Consider the following 18,158-nt stretch of genomic DNA (forward strand, 5'->3'; position numbering starts at 1 on the left):
CCCTGGACAAGCCAGGTCGTCATAGAAAAACACCAACACACCCCCACACCCCGGTTAGGCACACCGAAGTCAAACACAAAATCCTTGTTGCCTTCCTCCAGGGGCTGATGTCCACACCAGGGGGTGGGCCAGGCGGTTGGTCCCGCCCACCGAGGAGTTCACAGTCCTGGAGGCAGGAAAAGAGCCAGTTTAAGTTTGAAGTTTGAGAAGTGAGGAGTGAAGTGTGGTAGTGGAGAAACAGACTGACCGTGTCCGGGTGCGTGGCCCGGGCACATACAGCAAGGTTGGCAGACGGTGGTGACCGTCTGCAGGAGAGGCCGATTGGAGCAAACCATAAGGACCGTGGATGGGTGGTGGCCCGGCGGTACCGGATCGGAGAGCAAAGAGAAGCCAGCACCGTCCGGCAGGGCTTACGGACCCCGACCAGGCTAGGAGTCGCCGTTAAACCTGTCAAATCCGTTAGCGAAGGGAACCTCCGGGGTTTCCCAGCAGTCAAGACCCGATTGAAGGCAACAGCTCACACTGTAGAGGGAAACACAGTCACCGCCAAGGCTACAGTTCCCAGGGCCAGAGCCTGCGGGCAAAAGGGGCTCCCTCAGCATCCATCACAAGCTGGGGAGCGGGTTACCAGTGGGAAGCCATTGGAACTGTAAACACAACATAGGTGCAGGGAAAGGCAGTCACCATCAACCTGCCGGGAGGAGAAACACCGCAGCCGTCTGTGGGACCCGTCCATCCAGCCGTTTGTTTGACCAGAGACTCCGTGTGAATTACTGGCTGAGTGAATACCACCGTGCCATGCGGCACAGCGCTGCCCCCGCGACCCTGCACCTCACCAGGCCCCATAACCCGCCTGCCATCCATCCCTACCCCTCACCGGGCCCCGGGACAACCAACCCCCCTACCCACGGAGGGGAGAACCAACATCCAAGCTGCTCCCTGTCACCGCTCCCGGAATCCCCGTCCAGAGCAGCGGTGGTGTCACAACCTCACCACAACCGTGGGTGGCGTCACGGACAATATCCCCAAACCACCCCCTTTCACTCACGGGCGAGGAACACCGCTCGAGTCCCCAGGATCCGGCCCACCGCTCAAGCCACCACCGAGCAGCAGAGCAGCCGGACCCGAGCAGTGGGTGAGCGCAGCGTCCCCTCCTCCGCCCGCGACATATATACTGTATATATATATATATATATATATATAGATAGATATAGATATATATATATATATATATATATATTATATACACACATGCACACGTGCGTCATACATTAATTTTCTTATTTTTTATTTTATTTTTGTTACATGGAGGTGTACTGAAACATAGTGCTGTATCTCTATTTACCAGTACAATGTACCTGTAAAGAAGAACAGCATATAGGGATGCAGCGAGAAAAAAAACCTCTCCTATTATTGGCAATAAAACCTATGGGTCACAGCTTAGGCTGCTACCTAACATGCCAGAGCATGTGATGTAAGATCTATGGAGGACCAGATATCACATAAAGAAAAGAGTTAATTAATGAATGTATAGGACATAGACAGATGCGTCCCTTTCTCCAAGGTCTTTTGGAGGACAAAGTGCACAATCGCAGACCCTAGGACAGCAGGACATCGCTCCCAATTTGGGTGATCCTGCTGGATCTTGGACAGGCGAGAGGTATGCTTTGATACAAACTAATAGGGTCTGAGTCAGTCTATAGCTGCTGATGTCCATGATATGAACATGAAGTATGAGTTTAATATTAGACATAGATATATGTAATGATATAAAAAAAGAAGCGTAAAAAATGTAAGGAAAATACATTTAACATAAAAACCTGATTGAAACAATAAGTGGCTTTCTTATGGCACGCCATTTTGCTGTATACTGTGTTTTTATATTTAATAAAAGACAATCCCCCTCCAGATGCAGTATGTTTCCTCCTAAATGCAGGCCGTTATTGGCTGCGGGAGATTTTGTGAGCGCGTCAATAAAGGCTGACAAGCCGAACTGACGCCACTGACAAACCTCTATGTGACACATTAATAATCTCACATTATTTCCTCGTCCTCGCTTTTCCCATTGTCAGATTCTTGCTGCAGACTTTAAATATGATTTGGCATTTCATCAAGATCTGTAACCCGACCAAATCTGATTTGCCAGCTTTTATTACGAGCATCCATCCATTAGGTTTTTATAGTCCTCTCACATAGCGGATCTTAATTTCATTGCTCGACCTTTATTGAGTCTTCGTTGCCACAGTTGGAAGAGCCCCTAACGGAGATTGGCAAATGGTGGGGGACGCTGCCTGCGAAATGTGATATTGACCATTGTGAGGGGGGCTCACCTGTCAGACCAGTAAGGGGAAATAGGAGGAGAACTAGGGGATCAATGCTTGATTGATCTTCATGTATCAGGTTATGGCAGAGCTAAGTCTGCCATTTATTTACAAGTGCTTCTCAAGAAATCAGAATTTCATCAAAAAGAGTCATTACACACAGAGGGATCTATTCCTATATATTATATAGAGTCATTACACACAGAGGGATCTATTTCTATATATTATATAGAGTCATTACACACAGAGTGATGTATTTCTATATATTATATAGAGTCATTACACACAGAGGGATCTATTTCTATATATTATATAGAGTCATTACACACAGGGATCTATTCCTATATATTATATACAGTCATTACACACAGAGGGATCTATTTCTATATATTATATAGAGTAATTACAGACACAGTGATCTATTCCTATATATTATATAGTGTCTCTACACACAGAGGGATCTATTTCTATATATTATATAGAGTCATTAAACACAGAGGGATCTATGCCTATATATTATATAGCGTCATTACACACAAAGGGATCTATTCCTATCTATTATATAGAGTCATTACACACAGAGGCATTTATTTCTAGATATTATATAGAGTCATTACACACAGTCTGATATATTCAAATATATTATATAAAGTCATTACAGATACAGAGGGATCTATTTCTATATATTATATAGTGTCTCTACACACAGAGGGATCGATTTCTATATATTATATAGAGTCATTACACATAGAGGGATCTATGCCTATATATTATATAGCGTCATTACACACAAAGGGATCTATTCCTATATATTATATAGAGTCATTACACACAGAGGCATTTATTTCTAGATATTATATAGAGTCATTATACACAGAAGTATCTATTCCTATATATTATATAGAGTCATTACACAAAGAGGGATCTATTCCTATATATTATATAGAGTCATTACACACAGAGGGATCTATTCCTATATATTATATAGAGTCATTACACACAGTCTGATATATTCAAATATATTATGTAAAGTCATTACACACAGAGGGATCTATTCCTATATATTATTTAGAGTCATTATACAAAGAGGGATCTATTCCTATATATTATATAGAGTCATTACACACAGAGTGATGTATTCCTAAATATTATATATTATATAGAGTCATTACACACAGAGTGATCTATTCCTATATATTATATAGAGTCGTTACACACAAAGGGATCTATTTCAAGTGTTTATTTCTGGTAATGTTTATGATTAATGTTTATAGCCAATGAAAACCCAAAAGTCATTATCTCAGAAAATTAGAATATTATATAAGACCAACTGAAAAAATGATTTTACACTCAGAAATGTTGGCGCCTACTGAAAAGTCTGTACAGTAAATGCCTCAATACTTGGTCGGGACTCCTTTTGCATGAATTACTGCATCAATGCAACGTGGCATGGAGGCGATCAGCCTGTGGCACTGCTGAGGTGTTATGGAAGCCCAAGTTGCTTTGAGAGCCGCCTTCAGCTCGTCTGCATTGTTGGCTCTGGTGTCTCTCATCTTCCTCTTGACAATCCCCCATAGATTCTCTATGGGGTTTAGGTCAGGTGAGTTTGCTGGACAATCAAGCACAGTGATACTGTGGTTAGTAAACCAGGTATTGGTACTGTTGGCAGTGTGGCCAGGTGCCAAGTCCTGCTGGAAAATAAAATTTCTATATCCAAAAAGCTTGTCTGCAGAGGGAAGCATGAAGTGCTGTAAAATTTCCTGGTAGACGGCTGCGCTGAGTTTGGTCTTGATAAAACACAGTGGAGCTACACCAGCAGATGACATGGCTCCCCAAACCATCACTGATTGTGGAAACTTCACACTAGACCTCAGCAGCTTGGATTGTGGCCTCCACTCTTCATCCAGACTCTGGGACCGCGATTTCCAAATGAAATGCAAAATTTACTTTCATCTGAAAACAACACCTTGGACCACTGAGAACAGTCCAGTTCTTCTTCTCCTTGGCCCAGGTAAGACGCTTCTGGCATTGTCTATTGGTCATCAGTGGCTTCACACAAGGAATGTGACAGTTGTAGCCCATATCCTAGATACGTCTGTGTTGTGGCTCTTGAAGCACTGACTCCAGCAGCGTCCACTCCTTGTGAATCTCCCCCCAAATTTTGACCGGCCTTTTCTTAACAATTCTATCAAGGCTGCGGTTATCCCGGTTGCTTGTGCACCTTTTTCTACCACAGTTTTTCCTTCCACTCAACTCTCCATTAATATGCTTGGATACAGCACCCTGTGAACAGCTGGCTTCTTTAGCAATGACCTTTTGTGGCTTACCCTCCTTGTGGAGTGTGACAATGACTGTCTTCTGGACATCTGTCAAGTCAGCAGTCTTCCCCATGATTGTATAGCCTACTGAACCAGACTAAGGCACCATTTTAAACACTTAGGAAGCCTTTGCAGGTGTTTTGTGGTAATTATTCTAATTTTCCAAGATAATGACTTTTGGGTTTTCATTGGCTGTAATCCATAATCATCAACATTAACAGAAATAAACACTTGAAATAAAGCCCTCTGTGTGTAATGACTCTATATAATATATAGAAATAGATCCCTCTGTAATGATTCTATATAATATTTCCCTTTTTGTATTGAATTACTGAAATAAATTCACTTTTTAATGATATTTTAATTTTTTGAGAAGCACTTGTAATTCCTTTATGTATCCTGATGAACACAGAGCTCCATGTAGTGAATTTTGGACCTGGCGATCATATGACCCATGGATTGCAGAGCTGCTGGATCTAGAACAGCTCTGTCAGTGAATTACTGTCTGTCACAGCATTTGGCTGTTTTACCGGTTACTTTAGCTCTTATGAATGTCCCAGTTACAGAGAAAACTTTATATACCGTATATATATATATATATATATATATACATATATATATATATATATATATATACAGTCATGGCCAAAAGTTTTGAGAATGCTACAAATATTAATTTTTACAAAGTCTACTGCTTAAGTTTTTCTAATGGCAATTTGCATATACTCCAGAATGTCATAAAGAGTGATCAGCTTAACAGCAATTACTTGCAAAGTCAATATTGGCTAAGAAAATGAACTTTAACCCCCAAAACACATTTCAACATCATTGCATTCCTGCCTTAAAAGGAGCAGCTAACATTGTTTTAGTGATTGTTCCATTAACACAGGTGTGGGTGTTGATGAGGACAGGGCTGGCGATCAATCAGTCATGATTAAGTAAGAATGACACCACTGGACACTTTAAAAGGAGGCTGGTGCTTGGTATCATTGTTTCTCTTCAGTTAACCATGGTTATCTCTAAAGAAACATGTGCAGCCATCATTGCTCTGCACAAAAATGGCCTAACAGGGAAGAGTATCACAGCTACAAAGATTGCACCTCAGTCAACAATCTATCGCATCATCAAGAACTTCAAGGAGAGAGCTTCCATTGTTGCCAAAAAGGCTCCAGGGCGCCCAAGAAGGACAAGCAAACGCCAGGACCGTATCTTAAAACTGTTTCAGCTGCGGGATGGGACTACCAGCAGTGCCGAGCTAGCTCAGCAATGGCAGCAGGCTGGTGTGAGTGCTTCTGCACTGTGAGGCGGAGACTGCTTGAGCAAGGCCTGGTTTCAAGGAGGGCAGCAAAGAAGCCACTTCTCTCCAGAAAAAACATCAGGGACCGACTGATATTCTGCAAAAGGTACAGGGAGTGGACTGCTGAGGACTGGGGTAAAGTCATTTTCTCAGATGAATCCCCTTTTCGATTGTTTGGGACATCTGGAAAACAGCTTATTAGGAGAAGAAGAGGTGAGCGCTACCACCAGTCTTGTCTCATGCCAACTGTTAAGCATCCTGAAACCATTCATGTGTGGGGTTGCTTCTCAGCCAAGGGAATCGGCTCACTCACAGTCTTGCCTAAAAACACAGCCATGAATAAAGAATGGTACCAGAATGTCCTCCAAGAGCAACATCTCCCAACTGTCCAAGAGCAGTTTGGCGCCCAACAATGCCTTTTCCAGCATGATGGAGCACCTTGCCTAAAGCAAAGGTGATCACTAAATGGCTCATGGAACAAAACATAGAGATTTTGGGTCCATGGCCTGGAAACTCCCCAGATCTTAATCCCATTGAGAACTTGTGGGCAATCATCAAGAGACGGGTGGACAAACAAAAACCAACAAATTCTGGCAAAATGCAAGCATTGCTTATGCAAGAATGGACCGCTATCAGTCAGGGTTTGGTCCAGAAGTTGATTGAGAGCGTGCCAGGGAGAATTGCAGAGGTCCTGAAGAAGAAGGGTCAACACTGCAAATATTGACTTGCTGCATTACCTCATTCTAACTGTCAATATAACCTTTTGGTCTCATAATATGATTGCAATTATATTTCTGTATGTGATGTAAACATCAGACAAACACAATTAAAAACCAGAGGGCAACAGATCATGTGAAAATATCATTTTGGTGTCATTCTCAAAACTTTTGGCCATGACTGTGTATATATATATATATATATATATATATATATATATATATATATATATATATACAGTCAGGGCCAGAAATATTTGGACAGTGACACAAGTTTTGTTATTTTAGCTGTTTACAAAAACATGTTCAGAAATACAATTATATATATAATATGGGCTGAAAGTGCACACTCCCAGCTGCAATATGAGAGTTTTCACATCCAAATCGGAGAAAGGGTTTAGGAATCATAGCTCTGTAATGCATAGCCTCCTCTTTTTCAAGGGACCAAAAGTAATTGGACAAGGGACTCTAAGGGCTGCAATTAACTCTGAAGGCGTCTCCCTCGTTAACCTGTAATCAATGAAGTAGTTAAAAGGTCTGGGGTTGATTACAGGTGTGTGGTTTTGCATTTGGAAGCTGTTGCTGTGACCAGACAACATGCGGTCTAAGGAACTCTCAATTGAGGGGAAGCAGAACATCCTGAGGCTGAAAAAAAAGAAAAATCCATCAGAGAGATAGCAGACATGTTTGGAGTAGCAAAATCAACAGTCGGGTACATTCTGAGAAAAAAGGAATTGACTGGTGAGCTTGGGAACTTAAAAAGGCCTGGGCGTCCACGGATGACAACAGTGGTGGATGATCGCCGCATACTTTCTTTGGTGAAGAAGAACCCGTTCACAACATCAACTGAAGTCCAGAACACTCTCAGTGAAGTAGGTGTATCTGTCTCTAAGTCAACAGTAAAGAGAAGACTCCATGAAAGTAAATACAAAGGGTTCACATCTAGATGCAAACCATTCATCAATTCCAAAAATAGACAGGCCAGAGTTACATTTGCTGAAAAACACCTCATGAAGCCAGCTCAGTTCTGGAAAAGTATTCTATGGACAAATGAGACAAAGATCAACCTGTACCAGAATGATGGAAGAAAAAAGTTTGGAGAAGAAAGGGAACGGCACATGATCCAAGGCACACCACATCCTCTGTAAAACATGGTGGAGGCAACGTGATGGCATGGGCATGCATGGCTTTCAATAGCACTGGGTCACTTGTGTTTATTGATGACATAACAGCAGACAAGAGTAGCCGGATGAATTCTGAAGTGTACCGGGATATACTTTCAGCCCAGATTCAGCCAAATGCCGCAAAGTTGATCGGACGGCGCTTCATAGTACAGATGGACAATGACCCCAAGCATACAGCCAAAGCTACCCAGGAGTTCATGAGTGCAAAAAAGTGGAACATTCTGCAATGGCCAAGTCAATCACCAGATCTTAACCCAATTGAGCATGCATTTCACTTGCTCAAACCCAGACTTAAGACGGAAAGACCCACAAACAAGCAAGACCTGAAGGCTGTGGCTGTAAAGGCCTAGCAAAGCATTAAGAAGGAGGAAGCCCAGCGTTTGGTGATGTCCATGGGTTCCAGACTTAAGGCAGTGATTGCCTCCAAAGGATTTGCAACAAAATATTGAAAATAAAAATATTTTGTTTGGGTTTGGTTTATTTGTCCAATTACTTTTGACCTCCTAAAATGTGGAGTGTTTGTAAAGAAATGTGACAATTCCTACAATTTCTATCAGATATTTTTGTTCAAACCTTCAAATTAAACGTTACAATCTGCACTTGAATTCTGTTGTAGAGGTTTCATTTCAAATCCAATGTGGTGGCATGCAGAGCCCAACTCGCGAAAATTGTGTCACTGTCCAAATATTTCTGGACCTAACTGTATATATATATATTATATAAAGATGAATGTGTGTGTGTATGTGTGTGCATGTCCGGGATTGGCATCCGCACCATCGCAGCTACAGCCACAAAATTTTGCACACTCACACTTCTGGACCCCGAGAGCGTCATAGGCTATGTTTCGAGGGGAAATTTTAACCCCGCTCTTCACAGTTATTCGCCAAAAAACCTGCCTCTATTAAAGCGAATGGAGCTCGGAGCCACAGTGCAGCCAGAACTTCAGAAGAATGCGCAGCCACGCCCTTATATGGAATGTTGGCGTGTCACAATGCAGCCAGGGAAAGAGACAGACACAGACAGGGTAAGAAACAGACATAGACAAGGTAAGAGACAGACACAAAGAGATAGACACAGACAAAGATACAGACTGACAGGGAAAGAGACTGACAGGGAAAGTGACAGACAGGGAAAGTGACAGACAGGGAAAGTGACAGACAGGGAAAGTGACAGACAGGGAAAGTGACAGACAGGGAAAGTGACAGACAGGGAAAGTGACAGACAGGGAAAGTGACAGAGATAGATAGACAGGGAAAGAGATAGATAGACAGACAGGGAAAGAGATTGAGACAGACAGAGAAAGAGACAGACAGACAAAGATATAGAGAGAGAGACAGAGATATATACAGAGGGGGAGACAGACAGAGAATGGGAGAGAAACAGAGAGACAGTTACTATCCCGGGCAGTACCGGGTGCTATGTTGTGAGGCGAAATTTTAACCCTGCGCGTTCCAATTTACCAATCAATTTTGCCCCTATCTACATAATGGGGAAAAAGTGAAACGAAAAGTGTTGAGGGCAAATTGACTGCTTCCAGATGTGAACAATGGGGACTTAAAGAACGAGAGCGATGGCGCCAAAGAGTATATACCGTCCAGTTGCTAAGGTGGGGCCCCGACATGGGATACTCACCACACTCGGGGATATGAACACACACACAATGTGCCACACACTACCACGTACATAAACACATATGCCACCCTCAGCACACATTTCACCACACATACACCAACCTCGCTACATAATCGCCCTAAACACACACAAGTCTGGTATTATCCTTCACAAATAAAAATCTGATTAATAAGCAGCCAAACTACAAGAACAACAAATGTACCACATAGGAAATACGGCAGCCGTCAGTCACATGACCTGTCTATATGTGTATGTGTGAGCTCATATATACTGTCAGGTGGGAGGGCTTTCTGTTGCCTGGAGATTTATCAGGCTGCCAATAGCAACCAATCACAGCTTAGCTTCTATTTTGCTACAGTTAATTAATCTGAGCTCTGATTGGTTAATATAGGCAACAATTTAATAATTACATTTCTATTTATTTGTTTTGTGGTGTTTGTGTGCGGAATACATTTTTGTTAATACATTCTATTTTGTTAACAGCAGTTATTAAGGGAAGTACAGCTAGTATATGTATATATATATATATATATATATATATATATATACCGGTATATATATATATATATATATCTTTAAAAAAAAAAAAGATGATGTCCTCTAACAGTCTTGACAATGCAATATATACAGTTTCCAAATTTTTACTAGCCACTGGGGCATTTTCACTCTCATACTTCTTGTTTCAAAAATTCACATGTACATTAGCAGCAATGAAAAGACTCAGACCCCATTTTTTTTGTATTGAAGCTTCTAATCAGCTTGTGCAAAAGTCATTGTGAGAGAGAAGGAGCAGAGGCAACTGTAATATTGGATACTGTGATTGGTCTTCTGTTATCCACCGTGAATAGAGGAGTTATCTGTCATTGTCAACTTGTCTGTAATGATAATGAGCCTGATAAAAAAAACTCTTCCGAAAAACACAAAAAGTATCAGTCTAAGGGTGTGCTCGCACATTGAGTATTTAGTTGCAGAAATTTCTGCATCTTTTGACAGGAAAAAGGCAGCTCAATAACCACACGCTTAGCTGCGTTTTTTGCCTGCAAAAATGCTGAAAGGAAAAAAACCCTCAACATTGCATGTCACGGGTGTGTCACAGTTGACAGACAGTACTGTGGGGTCCGGCTGTAGAAGGTCAGTGCATTTGGCTACACAAACTGCTCCCTGATATTATTTTCCTCCTTCTGTGGTGTAATTGGAAACCTATGTATCGTCTCTGTTTGGGGTTAATCCCTTTTCTTTTAGGACCCTGCAGATATCCTCACATTTCAGCTGTTAATCTTCATCACTTCCCCTTTTATCCTTAAATACCTGCATTTTCACTTGGTGTTTTCTGGTGATAAAGTTAAATTTCTATACAATCTTGGATGCAAGCAGTCAGCTTGTAATCATCTGGAAAAATATTATTGTTTGTTGCTGTTCCTCTCCCTTGAGTAATATTTGAAATTAGTTGTTCATTTACTTTCCCTTGTTTGTGTTACCTGAGTCTTCTTTAGAGCTTAGTGGGGTTGACTATGCACTCATCCCATCCGTTCCGTACGTGAGGCCCAGTTCTGGGTCAACCAGGGCCAGGTATCATGCTCTGCGCATAGGTGTAGAACCTATCTAGGAAGTCCAGGGGAGCCAGGGGCCAGCGGAAGATTTGGTCAGGATCACTATCTCCCCCTTTCCTAGACACAGGGTTTCCCTCTTGCCTTCCTTCCCTTTTTGCCATTCACTTGGTATTTCCCCATACCTAGTGCACTAAACTTACAAGTTTTTCATTGACTTTGCTGTCATCAGGATTTACTGCACTAAAAAAACACATCAACGCACTGTATGCACATAGCCTAAAAAAGCTCCAATTGCCGGTGTGAAAATTGCAAGATTGCTATTTACTGTTTTCTCTTTAATAAAGATTGTGATATGAAAATAAAAAAAATAAATTGGCCTAAATTTTTTGGGGGGAATATACATTTAACATAAAAACCTGATTTAAACAATATTTTATTTTAAGATTAAACACTCCGTTTAAAAAAAATAATAATAATAATGAAAAACTTACAAACAAATCCCCGCCCCCTCCCTTTCCCCTAAAAACAGAATATGAAAAAAATTGTATATATACATGTCATAAATTGTTTTTTCCTATATTTTTGCAGAACAAAATGATATAAATCACAAGTAAAAAAAAATAAAATATATACAGGGTGGTCCAAAAGTAGGTGGACAGTATGTGTAATAGGGTTATGAAGGGGGAGATTTATCAAGCAGTAGCTGTAGTACCAGGGCGTTGCCCGGGATAGTAACTGTCTCTCTGTCTCTCTCCCAGTCTCTGTCTGGGTGTCGCTGTCTGTCTGTCTCTCTGTCTATCTCTTTCCTTGTCTGTCTGTGTCTATGTCTCTGTCTGACCATTTCTATCTCTGTCTGTATTTGTATCAGGCTATCAGTCTCCATCTCTGTGTCTGTCTGTCTCTGTGTCTGTCTTTGTGTGTGTCTGTCTGTCTGTCTCTTTCCCCGTCTGTCTCTTTTCCATCTGTCTTGGTCTGTCTCTTTCCAGGTCTGACTCTTTCCAGGTCTGTCTCTTTCCCCGTCTGTCTCTTTGCCCGTCTGTCTCTTTGCCCGGCTGACTCTTTCCCAGTCTGTCTCTTTCCCCATCTGTCTCTTTCCAGGGCTGACTCTTTCCCCGTCTGTCTCTTTCCAGGGCTGACTCTTTCCCCGTCTGTCTCTTTCCCCATCTGGCTCTTTCCAGGGCTGTCTCTTTGCCCGTCTGACTCTTTCCCCGTCTGTCTCTTTGCCCGGCTGACTCTTTCACCGTCTGTCTCTTTCCCCATCTGTCTCTTTCCCCGTCTCTCTCTTTCCAGGGCTGTCTCTTTCCAGGGCTGTCTCTTTCCCCGTCTGTCTGTCTGTCTCTTTCCCCATCTGTCTGTGTCTCTGTCTGTCTTTTTATGTCTCTCTATCCATCTCTCCACCGACATCATATAACCTCACGCATAAGCTTCAACTAACAGTTTATTTTGTTCCTATAGCGACCACTGACAGTTGCTATTAATAACCTATAGCTCCCACCTCCATTCAGTTTAATGGCGGCAGGATTTTAGAGACTAACTGTAAAGCACAGGGTTAAATTTTTCTGTCAAAACATAGTCTACGACGCTCCCTGGGTCACACGAGGCATCTGTGCAAAATTTCGTGATTGTAAATGCGACGGTGCGGATTCCTTTAGCGGACATACACACACATACACACATACATACATACACTCCGCTTTATATATTAGATGGTACAAAGTGAAACTGACTCAGTTGCCCTTAGCAACAAATCAGATTCCACTTCTCATTCTTCACAGACTCTTTGGAAAATGAAAGGTGGAATCTGATTGGTTGCTAAGGGCAATTGAGTCAGTTTCACTTTCCACCATGTTTGATAAATCTCCCCCTTCATAACCCTATTACACAATCTGTCCACCTACGTTTGGACCACCCTGTGTATACTGTATATACATATATATTTATTGATTTGTTTTTCAAAATGGTGAGAAAAAAACATTTCCAGTGCATAGGACAAGTCCTCATATCGTACAGCTACATCAGTGAAAAAATCAACTGCTGCTAACATGTGGGAGAATTAAAATTGCAAAATTGATGTAAAAACCAGCAGCTTTGCAATTTATTGCTTATTAAATTTTTCTCTGCGGTCAAGAAAGGCAGGATTTTCAAATGTATTGTTTATTGCTTGTTGCTTAAGTTACCGGTGACCCTGCAGAGGTGGGCAATTTCCTAGGCGAGGCGCTCGAGCATGCAAGCTCTTTAATATAAAGCTTGTAAGTGTTACTCATTCACATGACCGTTCCATTAGTCCTGGTCAGTTCCTGTTTTTTTACGGACCTACTGACAGGACCACCTTTTCAATGTCTTTTGTGTAGAATTGGATGGCACATAGAAGCAGCTGCAGCCTGCTATTCTTAGGCTGGGGAGGGTCCAAGAACTGCGCACCTCCCTAGTCTGAGAATACCAGACCACAGCTGTCCGCTTTACCTTGGCTGGTGATCCAATTTGGGAGTTCCCCACGTTTTTTGTTTTAAATGATTTATTTAATTTAAAATAACAGCGTGAGGTGCCCTCTGTTTTGGATCACCAGCCAAGGTGAAGCTGCCAGCTGTGGTCTGCAGGCTACAGCCGTCTGCTTTACCCGAGCTGGCTACAAAAATTAAGGGGGACCCCACGTCTTTTTTTTTAATTTATTTATTTTTTGGCTAAATACAAGGCTAATCACCCTTTAGTGCCACATGAAAGGCACTAAAGGGTGCAAGATTACAAAATGCTGGGGAGTAGGACATTATATATGTCTCTCTCATCTATTATCTATCCCTCTAGCTATCCCTTTATTCATTCATTCATTCCTCTATCTCTCTATTTATCCCTCTATCTCTCTGCCTCTCTATCTATCCATCTACAGTATCTATCCCTCTATCTATCCATCTAGTTGCTTCTGTTTTTTTGCGGTCCGCAAACAAAATGGAAGGCACACGGATGACACACGGCCCATATACGGAACGAAACAGGTGTCACACGGATGCCACACGGATACATCCATGAAAAAACAGGACTGTTTTTTGCGGAGCGCAAAAACGGGACGGTCGTGTGAATATAGCCTGAAGCTCACTGGATTGCTAGATCTGGCCACCAAGGGAGATCAACCATATCCCTCATCCGAGTTATCAATTATTAGGAATGCACTGCCACCCGGCAAGCTGGAACCTGAAAGACGGAGAAGCAGCACTTCCTGAAGCGCTATGTTCAGAATAAGGTTTAGGGCCTTTATGAAGGGTTATTATGAAGGGAGGGGTGGATCCTGTGTTAACTGTCATTGTAATCCTGCCTCTGATGATAAGGAAACTGCTGAAAACGCTTCCCAAAACTACAGTATGAGTCTAATAAATGCCCCAGTGGCCATTATAAAAATTGCAAAATTCCTATTTTTTTTAAATAAATATCAGGCTATAAATCTAAAAAATAAATAAGGCAACTGCTGAAAATGCATCCCAAGAGAACAGTAAGTATGTGTCTAAATAAATGCCCAAGTAACCAGTGTGAAAATTGCAAGATTTCTATTTATTTTTAAATTATTCTAAAAAAAATTTGAAAAATTAATAAAATTAATATACGTAACACAAACACCTGATTTACACAATTGCTTTTACCTTCTCTTTAGGCCCCCTTCACACATCTGTGTCTCCGGGTACGTGTGGTGTCCGTGTTCACACATATCGGAGACATGAACACATAGAGACCCATTAAAATCAATGGGCTTGGTCACACATCCATGTTTTCACACAGACCGTATGTCCATGTGGAGAACACGCATGTCCATGTGCTCCACACAGTGAAATATAAATTTTCTGCCGGCAGCATAGATATCACGCGGACCACACACTGATGTGATCAGTGTGACACATACCAGAGAAAACACAGGTCACAAAAAAATAAAGAATTTTTATACTTACCTGTCTCTGGAGCTGCTGTCTCTGCCTCTGCTGTTACTACCGGGTGCACTCATTATGCCTCATGCATATTCACTGCACTCACCTCGGACCCGGAAGTAACAGCAGCGTGGAAGATAGCAGCGCCGGAGATAGGTAAGTATGCCAGCTCATGCTGTCTGTATGCTATCCGGATGCCAGACACACGGACACATGCACACACGTACGCACCTTCACAACGGACCATGCAAAACATTCATGTAGAAGAAGAAGTAAAGAAGATAGTCTACTTCTAGGGCAGGATATAATGTTATATCCACTATATGGCAGCACATGCCACTCTGTCTTAAAAAGATTTGATGTTTTGGTCCTATGACTTAGGGGTACTTTGCACGTTGCGACATCGCTACTGCGATATCGTCGGGGTCAAATTGAAAGTGACACACATCCGGCGCTGGTAACGACGTTGCAACGTGTAAAGCCTAGATGCGCCGATAAACGATCGCAAAAGCGTCGTAAATCGGTGATCTGTGTAGTGTCGGACATTTTCGTAATGTCGCACCAATAGGAGATACGATGTTGTTCCTCGTTCCTGCGGCAGCACACATCACTGTATGTGAAGCCGCAGGAGCAAGGAACTTCTCCTTACCTGCCTCAACCGCCAATGCGGAAGGAAGGAGGTGGGCGGGATGTTTATGTCCCGCTCAACTCCCCCCCTCCGTTTCTATTGGCCGCCTGCCATGTGACGTCGCTGTGACGCCGCACGACCCGCCCCCTTAGGAAGGAGGCGGATCGCCGGCCAGATCAACGTCGCAGGGCAGGTAAGAGCGTGTGTAGCTGCCGTAGCGATAATGTTTGCTACGGCAGCTATCACAAGATATCGCATGTGCGACGGGGGCGGGGACTATCGCGCTCGGCATCGCTAGCATCGGCTAGCGATGTCGTAGTGTGCAAAGTACCCCTTAGTGTCCGTTCATCATTGTTAGGGTACTGTGTTTAAATCCACATATTAATTTTCACAGAATTGGGTTTTTTTGGTATATCATTTTTTATTTATTCATTATTGTGTGTGGTTTTTTTACAGATATTGGAAAAACAAGCATTTATCTCCCAAGAGGCTGAGCACCGGCATTCTCATGTACACACTGGCCTCCTCCATCTGTGACGAAATACACTTGTACGGGTTCTGGCCGTTCGGTTGGGATCCTAACACAGGAAAGGATCTTCCGTATCATTACTACGACAAAAAAGGAACAAAATTCACGACAAAATGGCAGGAATCGCACCAGCTTCCTGCGGAGTTCAAACTGCTGTACAAAATGCACAGAGAAGGACTGACCAAGCTGACGCTGTCACATTGTGCCTAAACACGAAACAGGAAACATGAAGTGCCAATTGTTATAAAAGTGCCCAAACGTGATTGAACAGACATCGGAAACAAAAAATGTAACAAAATTGTTCTTTATGATGACGTAGAATGTAACATTTCTGGAAACCAGGCGGGTCAAACTTAGGGAGGCCATAATAAATTGCATCTTTCACCCCCTACTCGAAAGTGAGATTTGTTCTGTACGTTGCGACATTTCTATCATAGTCCCAAATTTGGCATAAAAATAGTATGCATCAACTGAACAATTTAAAGGGGTTTTCCTTTTTGCTTTTCTAAAATATGTCTCAAATTCAAAATAACTGAAAAGTTTTACAACTTTTTTCATTCATTGGATTTATGTATCTAAAAATAGAAAATCCTTTTAAATGAGATAGTCTTAAAGGGAACCTGTCACCACATTTGGCGATTATAAGCTGTGGCGACTACCCGTGGGTTTTTATATACAGCATTCTAACATGCTGTATATAAGAGGCCAGGCTGCTGTGTGGAACGTAAAAATTACTTTCTAATACTCACCTAAGGAGCGGTGTGGTGCACACTGGTCGGATCGGTGAGTTCGTTCTCCGGGTGCGGCGCCTCCTCTTTCGGCCATCTTCGTTCTCCTTCTTCTGAAGCCTGGGTGCATGACGCATCCTACATCATGCACATGCGCCAGCATTGAGGTCCTGCGCAGGCGCACTTTGATCTGCCTTGAGCAGGGCAGATCAAAGTATTGTAGACCTCAATTTCCGGCCTCTGTGCATGACGTAGGACGCATCATATACCCATGCTTCAGAAGAAGGAGGACAAAGATGGCCGAAAGAGGAGGCGTCGGACCCGGAGAACGGAGACACCCTTCCGACCAGTCTGCACCACCCATTACTATTATTAGTATTTAAAGTGATTTTTTATGTTCTACACAGTGGCCTGGGCTCTTATATACAGCATGTCAGAATGCTGTATATAAAAGAGCCCACTGGTGGTGGTGACAGGTTCCCTTTAAGAAATGTGAGACTGGAGTCCTCAGGGGTGGATCTATTGCACACATAGGCTTTGGTTTGTTGGGCTACTGTGCGCAATCAATATGCAATTAACTTAGTCTCTTACCCATAGTCTCAATGAGACTTTTTGCCCAGGTTGCCCTCTCTTAATATGAGCAGTAAAGTTTTCTCCAGACTATTCTCGTGAACCAGGATTATGACTTTTTTTAAAAAACTTAAGCTGTCGTTGCCCCTTGAGTTTGACGCGCCTGTAATAAATAATCATAGGTTTCCATTCTGGAAGTGAAGTTCCTCCTCTGTCCCACGTTGGCTCCATATTCAGTAGATATAAGCTTGCATCTGTATCTTGGCTACATTTTACTTTTCAATGTTTCTATAGTTTGCAGTATAGAAAAAGTGATCTTTTTACTGCCAGGAAACCATCAGCAAGCAGCATTACCATATGTCTCTATTTGTCACCTTAGTAATTTAGTGCATTTGTGAAATGGCTTGTATGGCGGCTATTTGAATGTTTCACTCATTGGATGGAGACAAGTAGGTAAAACGCAGTTGACAAATATTACTATAGTCCTATTTTATTCTAATTATGATTGTCATACTCTATAATAATAACTTCCTAGGACTTTTGAGCAGAAAGGCATTGGGGTTTATGGAAACCTCTGCCCACAAGGTAGATCAGAGGCATTTTTTGGGAAATGTGGGGGTGTAATAATCATCATACGCCCTGGAAAAGTTGCTAAGTGTCCAAGATTTCCTAGGACTTATGAAACACAAGAGGACAAGGATTATGTAAATCTCTGCCGAAAAGGTGATGCTCTAGGGTGGGTCAGGGGCATTCCCCCAAGGGGCTAAAAGATGTTTG

The 18,158-nt window shown here is 42.3% G+C and overlaps 1 protein-coding gene across 1 annotated transcript in view; it reads left to right on the forward strand.

Moving 5' to 3' along the window:
- ST8SIA3 (ST8 alpha-N-acetyl-neuraminide alpha-2,8-sialyltransferase 3) overlaps window positions 1-17,065 on the forward strand; it is a 58,276-nt gene extending 41,211 nt beyond the window's left edge. The window contains exon 4 of the mRNA XM_075343344.1: window positions 16,011-17,065. Within this exon, the coding sequence (XP_075199459.1) occupies window positions 16,011-16,293 (283 nt within the window). The 3' untranslated portion in view covers window positions 16,294-17,065. The remainder of the gene's footprint in view (window positions 1-16,010) is intronic.
- Window positions 17,066-18,158: the final 1,093 nt, after the last annotated feature.

This window comes from Anomaloglossus baeobatrachus, chromosome 1, assembly GCF_048569485.1.
Source record: "Anomaloglossus baeobatrachus isolate aAnoBae1 chromosome 1, aAnoBae1.hap1, whole genome shotgun sequence".
Taxonomy (NCBI): Eukaryota; Metazoa; Chordata; class Amphibia; order Anura; family Aromobatidae; genus Anomaloglossus; species Anomaloglossus baeobatrachus.